We start from the raw sequence: 9,079 nt of genomic DNA on the forward strand, positions 1-9,079 counted from the left end.
CTGGGAAAGGCCATGCTGCACAGCCTGCCTCCAAGCGGGCCGCTCAGAGGCCAGGGTTTCCCACATGAATATTGGGATTTCCCAAGTCTTGAAATATGACCAAGATTTACATACTTTCTTTTCTGTAATTTGCAGTTAATGAGTTTCTGTATGAGAAACTCTGATTTCTGGTCTTTAGCTGCTTAATGATGTCACTTTCTGCTTAATGACATCACTTCCAGCCCTCAACTGGAGCCCTGAATGCTAATTTCAGCCCTCTGTATGAAACGAGTTTGACACCTGTTTTAGGATATGCAAATACCCTCTTACCAGTATGCGCTATATCAATATCCGCAGAAGTATTCAAAATGTCTTTGAATTTGGATGTTCAGTTCGGAACGGAAGTCAGAATAAGTCCCCTTTTGTGGTGTTCAAGTATTCAGGGAAATGGAATGCTTTTGCACAGTGTTTCTCAAACTGTGGGTCGCGAGCCAATTTCAGGTGGGTCGCGTCGCACCCAGCTCAGCCACCGTTGAAACTACAGAGCTGAAGACACGGGTACAGAACTCCTGGGCAGGGCGGGCTCCCGGTGGGAGAGAAGCAGGATGCTTTGCCCTGAGTAGGTGGGAAGATGGGAGGGAGGACTGTGCAGTTGGAGAAGGACCCAAGTCTGACTTCTGCTTTGAGTTCCGAGCCGGAATGTTTGAATTCCCAGCTTTGCAAAATACCGGCACAAGCGCACTGTGTAATGGGACCTATGGCTGATTGTGGCTTAGGTTTGAAGCCTGATGAGTCACTTCGGACCATGACATCACTTAACATAAGAGCAGCCCCACTGGATCAGGCCATAGGCCCATCTAGTCCAGCTTCCTGTATCTCACAGCGGCCCACCAAATGCCCCAGGGGGCACACCAGATAACAAGAGACCTGCAAGGCTTCCTGGGAATTGTAGTTTAAGAACATAAGAACAGCCCCACTGGATCAGGCCATAGGCCCATCTAGTCCAGCTTCCTGTATCTCACAGCGGCCCACCAAATGCCCCAGGGGGCACACCAGATAACAAGAGACCTGCAAGGCTTCCTGGGAATTGTAGTTTAAGAACATAAGAACAGCCCCACTGGATCAGGCCATAGGCCCATCTAGTCCAGCTTCCTATATCTCACAGCGGCCCACCAAATGCCCCAGGGAGCACACCAGATAACAAGAGACCTGTATCCTGATGCCCTCCTTGCATCTGACATAGCCCATCTCTAAAATCAGGAGGTTGCACGTACGCATCATGGCTTGTACCCCGTAATGGATTTTTCCTCCAGAAACTTGTCCAATCCCCTTTTAAAGGCGTCCAGGCCAGACGCCATCACCACATCCTGTGGCAAGGAGTTCCACAGACCAACCACACGCTGAGTAAAGGCGTATTTTCTTTTGTCTGTCCTAACTCTCCCAACACTCAATTTTAGTGACTGTCCCGTGGTTCTGGTGTTATGCGAGAGTGTAAAGAGCATCTCTCTATCCACTCTGTCCACCCCCTGCATAATTTTGTATTTTAATAAAGGTATTTCTATACCGCTTTTCTTGGTCCTCAGATTTCTCCTTAGACTTTATTCAAGGCGGTTTACATAGGCAGGCAAATTTAAATCCCCGTAGGAATTTTTACAATTTGAAAGAAGGTTTCTATCTTTCAAGAAACCACAACATTCAGGTGTTTCTTTCATTGATCTGGTCGCACATCCTGGCCTCCATCCTCCCACGCTCAGAGCAGATGGAATAGCTCGGCTCAGCTTGTCAGCTGCTTCAAAGTCACACGGTGCCGGTGGCCTCGAACTGGCGACCTTCGGATGTTATCTTCAGGCAAATGGAGGCTCAACCCTCTAGACCAGACCTCCTGGTCATGATTGTATGTCTCAGTCATGTCCCCCCTGAGGCGCCTCTTTCCTAGGCTGAAGAGGCCCAAACGCCGTAGCCTTTCCTCATTAACTTCCTGGTTAATGACACCACTTTTGGTAGGTCCTGACAGACCGCCATTCTAAAAAGTGGGTCCCAGTGCTAAAAAGTTTGAGAACCACTGCTTTAGCGGGAGGTTTCTTAGGTCTTGTCATTGGAGTGCTTGTCAATACAGCGGGCCCTCCTTATCCATGGGGTTGGCGCCTGCAGATGCTGACCCTGCAGCTGTAGGGCCTCCGGGTGTCTTCTGGTCACGTCCGGAGGCCCCCTAAGCTGAGGCCTCCCAGAAGCAACCGGAAGGCACGTCCAGTTTGCCAGCGCGGGCCCCCTGCAGATTTAGTTACCTGCAGAATTCAGTTCCCGCGAGGGGTCCTGAAACATATTCCAAGACAAGACAACTCTGCAATAGTGTTTTGGTTTAAAAGTAACACAGGAGATAATGATTGACCTGCTGAATTTCTCCCCCCCCCCCTTGGTATTGCAGAGCTTGGCTGGTCTCAGCCCTGTGACGTCTGGAGCATCGGCTGCATCATCTTTGAGTATTACATGGGCTTCACTCTGTTCCAGGTGAGAGGGGCTGATGAGGGAGGTGTGTCGGGTGTCCCGGCATCTCCCGTGGATACTGGAGAAATTGGGAGGGAGGAGGTGGTGGGTGTTGTGTGGCAACAGAGTGGGTCCTTGGTATGCGCAGGGGGTCCACCCCGTGAATAGTGGCTCGAGGGCCTCAAGGGCATGACCTGGAAGTGACTTTCAGGTGAACTGGAAGTGACTTCCAGTCGTGTCCAGGAGGGCCTTTTGAGGCCCTCCAGCAGTGGGCTGGGCATCCCCATATATTGAAATCTGCAGACGCCAAGCTCCACGGATAAGGAGAGCCCATTGTAATTGGCTCACTTCCTGTCATAGAGGGGAAGAGGTGGCAGACCAAGGACAGAACGGGGTAAGGTCTCACATTAATTTGAAGTAACCGGCCCAGCGGACTGCCAGTTTGTAACCTTAGAAAAGAGCCTTTGTTGTAAACAAGAGCAGAGAGACATGTGACCATCACCGCCCCCAGCAGAGAGCAGTATCGGTGCATGAAAGCATTTGCAGGCTAAGGCAATGGGTGGGCAGTTGGTAGATTGGTAGACATTTCTTGGGGAGGTCATTGGTGGCGACTGAGTGCTGGGATTCTGACAAATGATGCTGAGCTTGGGCTGAGTGAGCCTTGAGGATAGCTGTTGTCCAGTGGTTGAACCCTGGGGTTGGACACCGAAGGTGCGGATTCTGTCTCTAGCATCATATCCAAGTAGGGCTGGGAAGGGACCCTCTCTGAAACCTTGGAGAGGGGCTGCCAGTCAGTGTCTGACAATAATGGCTGGGTAGAAGCAGCTTCTCATCCCTGCTCTTTTGGTTTGCAACCTTCAGTCTCGAAAGACTATGGTATATAAGCCTACAGCACCCGGTATTCCCAGGCGGTCTCCCATCCAAGTACTAACCAGGCCTGACCCTGCTTAGCTTCCAAGATCATGGTATAAGCCTACAGCACCCGACATTCCCAGGCGGTCTCCCATCCATGTACTAACCAGGCCTGACCCTGCTTAGCTTCCCAGATCATGGTATAAGCCTACAGCCCCCGGTATTCCCAGGTGGTCTCCCATCCAAGCACTAACCAGGCCTGACCCTGCTTAGCTTCCCAGATCATGGTATAAGACTACAGCCCCCGGTATTCCCAGGTGGTCTCCCATCCAAGCACTAACCAGGCCACTAACTAATCCCTGCTTAGCTTCCAAGATCATGGTATAAGCCTACAGCACCCGACATTCCCAGGCGGTCTCCCATCCAAGTACTAACCAGGCCTGACCCTGCTTAGCTTCCGAGATCAGACAAGATTGAGCATGTGCAGGGTAACTTTATGCTATTAAGCCTGAAATCCTTCCCAGGGTCACCGAACGCAGGCCAGTTCTTTTCTCCTAGGTAAAACTTTGGAAAGCTGGATTCATAATCCTGTTTTTCAACTGTAGGACTTCACAGTGAGAATCAGCCTTGCAAGCCCTTTAACTGTTTGCCTTTCCAAAGGATGATTCTGGAATGCTAGGTGCTATTGGCAATGGCAGGATTGTTTTATATAGCTTCTGGCTCTCTTCCTATCAAAATAGTAGCTGCAATCAAACCATGGCTAGCCATAATCAGACCATGGCTAGCCATAATCAAACCATGGCTAGCTCAACTACTTCAGGGGCGTGTCCTCTTGCTTTAAAAAGTGGCACCAGTGGTGCATGGGACTCTCACAAAGTGAGCAGCCTGTTTTTTTTTTCCAGGGGAGTGGTTCTGAGCTCAGTTCTGGCCTAAGAAATTCCTAATCTGTGTTAGCTTTCTCTTTAATCTACATGCAGTCCCTGCAGAGGAAGAGGAGGGTGATGAGAACCAGTGTGGTTAAGGTGTTGAACTAGGACTGAGGGCTTTGGGGTTCCAGTCCCTAACTGGCCATGCAGCTTACTTGGGCCAGTCGCAACCTCTCAGCCTGACCTACCCCTGCTGTGAGAATAAAACTTGGGGGGGGGGGTTATTGGTGGCAGGGAATTTCTGCATTCCTCAGCCAAAGGGTGGGAAGAAAATAGCCTGCCTTATTTCATTTGGCCTGCTATCCGAGGTGCAAAGCTGTCAGGCTCGCCTGTTTTCCCTTTCAGACCCACGATAACCGGGAACACCTGGCCATGATGGAGCGCATCTTGGGCCCTGTCCCGACCCGCATGACCCGGAAGACCAGGTGAGTGGCCTTCGGTGCTTGTGTGGGTGGCGAGCGCCAGCTCAAATTCTCTGTGGACCTCTGCGTGAGAGATGACTGCAGAGAACTGGCTGTACTGGGAAATGTTTTCGGGCTGCGTTGAAAGAGGGATGGTTTGTCTGCCCCTAAGGGGAAAGAGCAAATGCCTGAAGCCCCTATCGAGATCTTCCCCTGCCGCTGCCCCTGTCCGTGGCTCCAGCACCCAACAAAACTGGTACTTTTGGAGGAGAGTGATGGTGGGAACACGTAACCTGCTCTGTCAGTGCTGGTTTTGACTGTCGTTGATGTGCCTCTTAATTTTGCTGCTCTCCTCTTACTGAATGTTTTATTCGGTTACGTTTGGGCTGCCCAAGGGCCGCAAAGATGGGGTAGGAACATTCTGGCAGAAAGACTCCTTTGTGGAGCTCTTTGCCCCTGACCTTCCTTATGTTCCTGGCAGGAAGCAGAAGTATTTCTATCATGGCCGCCTGGACTGGGACGAAAACACCTCCGCCGGACGCTACGTGCGGGAAAACTGCAAGCCGTTGCGGGTAAGGCGGGGCCAAGCTTCATCTCTCTCTCTCTCTCTTCTCCTTGTGTCCCTATCTAGATTGTAGGTTCTTGTGGGCAGGGAACTGGAGATCTCCTGCACTGCCAAGTAGGTGCTCTGCTCTGCCACTGCAGAGGGGAGAGTTCACATGGGTGGAGGGTGGTGGTGTTGTTTGAGGGTGGAAAAAGCCAGCTTGGAATCTCAAACCTTCCTCTGCAAGGGGTGTAGTTCAGTGGTACAGCCCCTGCGCTCCTTGCAGAGGGCGCCTGTCCCAGTGCGTGCGGCTAGGAAGAGACTCAGGTGTGCACCCCTAGCAGGCTACTGCCAGCCAGAGTCTGCACTCGGCGGCCCGAGGTCCTGACTCGGGTAAGAAGCCGCTTCAGAACGTCCGCCTTTCCTTTGCAGCGGTACCTGGCGTCGGAAGCCGAAGAGCACCACCACCTGTTCGACCTCATCGAGGGCATGTTGGAATACGAGCCGGCCAAGCGCCTCACGCTGGCAGAGACCCTGAAGCACCCTTTCTTCGACCCCCTCAAGCCACCATCTGTCCCCAAAGCCTGGGACACCAGTCGGGACATTAGCCGGTGACTGTGGTGGGGCAGCGGCTGCCCTGCCTCCCCTTCCGCGCCGCCTCCCCCACCTCCCTCCGTACTTGGCCCCTGTGGAGGCCTCGGCGACGTATTTTCATACATTTTGGTGCTTCCAAAAAAAAAAAAAAAGGATTAACAATGAAGAAGGATTCCTGACTCAAACCTCAGGAATCCCCTTTTTCTTAATCATGTAAAGATTGTTCATATGTGAGATAGTGTATATAACGCGGAGAAGGTCTCGTGGGGTTCCCCCTACTGCCACCTCTTGTAAATAATGTGGATTTTCCTCCTGGGTTGCGTCCCATGTCATCATTTCCCCCCTCCGTCTGCGCTGTACGTATTCCCCCCGCCCCTTGCAGCGCGCTCCTGCTCCCCCACTCGCCTTCCCGCTTAAATTATACGGCCAGTGGGACTCCCCCCCGCCCTTCGGGAGTTATTTTTGGATAATGACCATAGCCCATCCCCCCCCGCCACCATTTTATACAGATTTTTGTACAGTCTTTGTGGAAAAATAAAAGATGCTGTGATTTAACTCTGAGGAGGGGTTGTCCTTGTTTTACGCCTCGTTGCTTCCCCTGTCCCCTCACATTTTGGCAGTGGTACAAGGGCTCCAGCTGAAGCAGAATTTCTGATGGACCCCTGCCCCGAGGAGCTTACAGCTTGAAATGTTAGTGGTGTTGGAGATAGTAACACAGGGGCATAAGGGGGTTCTATTGCTGGCTGATTGGCAAGGCTTTCTGGCTTGTCAGGATCTCCCCTTCTCTAAATTATGCTTCTGGAGTTCCTGAATTGTAGGGGCTCCAGTGCCAATTCCCTGGTTTGTAGGGGCTCCCATGTCACTTGTGCCAAGTCATGGAAGGCAGGAGTTAATTGGCTGTGCCCCCAGAGTCTCGTTTGAACCTGACTCAGCATTATTTTCCACCTGAGCCTCACTGATGGAATTCGGGATTGTTTTGGTGGGGGGGGGGGAATAAACTAAGTAGACCCCACAAGTCGGAAGTCTGCCCATGCCAGGAGTACAGAAAAGGAAAAAGGGGATAAGTTCAGGGGCACAATCCTATCCAGTTTTCCAGTGCTGGTTGTGCCAGTGGGGCGTACGCTGCGTCCTATGGTAGAGGGGCAGTCACTGGGGCCTTCTCAAGGTATGGGAACATGTGTTCCCTTATCATGGGGTATGCATTGTGGCTACACTGGGGCTGGAAAGTTGGATAGGACTGGGCCCACAGTCTTGTTTGCTGGCAAAGAAAGACCAGTTGGTAACTTCCAGCCTTAACCTGCCTTGAAGAACTACTGGAAGAACACAGAAGAACTTCCTAAGTGCCAGCCCGTAGAAGAGGCTGCCTGTTGCCTCTCTGTGTGAGTCTCAACGGCATTCTTTGCTGGGGACAGGCAGTTCTGTCCCAGGAGTGTCCCTCCCAGGGGACAGGAGTGTTCCAATATAACCAGCACTTAAGGCTGCTGCTTACATTTTTACTTGTCTTTGGGCAATGGTTGGCAACCTTCATTCTGGAAAGACTATGGTATAAGCCTACAGCACCCAGTATTCCCAGGCAATCTCCCATCCAAGTACTAACCAGGCCTGACCCTGCTTAGCTTCCGAGATCAGACAAGATTGGGCATGTGCAGGGTAACAGTTGCTGTCTCTTTGGGCAAGAGCTGCGCTCAGAGCAGAGTTTTTTGCCCAGAGAAACGGGTAGCGGATTCCTCTGTGGGGCAAGTGCCAATTCCACAAACGGATAGCTTGTGTAAAAACTGGCAGAGCCACAAATCCGAAAATGAATGCCCCTGCCATGTGACTTTTGGCAAGGGACTCTAGGAGCCGCAGGGCCCCCAATCCTACCCAGTTTTTCAGCACTGGGGCAGCTGTGGCAACAGGCCATATGCTGCAGTAGGAGGGCAGTCTTGGAGACCTCCAGGTAAGGGGATGTTTGTTCCCTTTTTGGGACGGCATTGTGGCTGCACCAGCATTGGAAAGTTACGGGTTACAAGCCATGATGTGTACGTGCAACCTCCTGATTTTAGAAATGGGCAGTGTCAGAATGCCAGATGCAAGGGAGGGCACCAGGATGCAGGTCTCTTGTTATCAGGTGTGCTCCCTGGGGCATTTGGTGGGCTGCCATGAGATACAGGAAGCTGGACTAGGTGGGCCTATGGCCTGATCCAGTGGGGCTGTTCTTATGTTCTTATGGTTAGGATTGGGCCCTCCACTGTCTGTGATATGGGGGTAAAGACAGTTGCAGCGGGGTCTGTTGTAACCTTTGTAGGTGAAGTGTTGGCTGATTGGCCTTTAAAAGAAGACATACCCCTTGGCTGTCTGAAGTTTAAGGAACGGCAGTTGAGGGCAAAGGACTTTGTGGTTTAATCAGAGCTCATTAAAAAACTTGAATCAATTTCAAATGTTTCCAATACCGGTTTGGGGGCTTTCTTGTTTTTTCTTAAATGGAGATTTCCCCCCCCCCTTGGAGCCACCGTCAAAACAAACATTTACACAGGGAGCAACTCATTGCCACTGGATTTCTCCACTGGTTGGGCAACTGATGTCAACTCAAAAAAGCCCGAAGAAATTGGTGGAGGGGACAGCAAGAAGGCTGTCAGCAAGACAGGGGACAGCAAGAAGCCTGGGCTATGTCCGATGCAAAGGAGGGCACCAGGATGAGGTCTCTTGTTATCTGGTGTGCTCCCTGGGGCATTTGGTGGGCCGCTGTGAGATACAGGAAGCTGGACTAGATGGGCCTATGGCCTGATCCAGTGGGCCTGTTCTTATGTTCTTAACTACAATTCCCAGGAGGCCTTGCAGGTCTCTTGTTATCTGGTGTGCTCCCTGGGGCATTTGGTGGGCCGCTGTGAGATACAGGAAGCTGGACTAGCTGGGCCTATGGCCTGATCCAGTGGGGCTGTTCTTATGTTCTTAACTACAATTCCCAGGAGGCCTTGCAGGTCTCTTGTTATCTGGTGTGCTCCCTGGGGCATTTGGTGGGCCGCTGTGAGATACAGGAAGCTGGACTAGATGGGCCTGTGGCCTGATCCTACAGGGCTCTTATGTTTTGATTTTGGAACCACACAGGAAGGGAAAAACCCCAAAGAGGTAGTTTCAGATCCTTAAGAGCTAGACCCTATTAAAAAAAATGCCTTAGGAAATGTTGAAATTCCTGATGGTTGTCATGATGTGTGTGTGTGTGTGTGTGTGTGTGTGTGTGTGTGTTTTTAAGGAGCTTGTTTGTCCAACCTTGGAAGTCACAAGGAGATGAGATAATTCCGCACTGGGCCAGCCCAAGA

The 9,079-nt window shown here is 51.5% G+C and overlaps 1 protein-coding gene across 3 annotated transcripts in view; it reads left to right on the forward strand.

Annotated features, from left to right (window-relative positions):
- The window catches only part of LOC136635054 (dual specificity protein kinase CLK2), a 53,835-nt gene that overhangs the window by 15,804 nt on the left and 28,952 nt on the right, over positions 1–9,079 (forward strand). For 2 of the 3 annotated variants that reach the window (XM_066610142.1, XM_066610144.1), the window contains 4 exons: positions 2,405–2,487; positions 4,587–4,666; positions 5,124–5,214; positions 5,619–6,321. In XM_066610142.1, the coding sequence (XP_066466239.1) occupies positions 2,405–2,487; positions 4,587–4,666; positions 5,124–5,214; positions 5,619–5,801 (437 nt within the window). In that variant the 3' untranslated portion in view covers positions 5,802–6,321. Of the gene's footprint in view, positions 1–2,404; positions 2,488–4,586; positions 4,667–5,123; positions 5,215–5,618; positions 6,322–9,079 lie in introns of those variants that run through there. The other variant, XM_066610146.1, reaches the window with a different exon arrangement.

Source organism: Tiliqua scincoides, chromosome 15 (assembly GCF_035046505.1).
Source record: "Tiliqua scincoides isolate rTilSci1 chromosome 15, rTilSci1.hap2, whole genome shotgun sequence".
NCBI lineage: Eukaryota > Metazoa > Chordata > Lepidosauria > Squamata > Scincidae > Tiliqua > Tiliqua scincoides.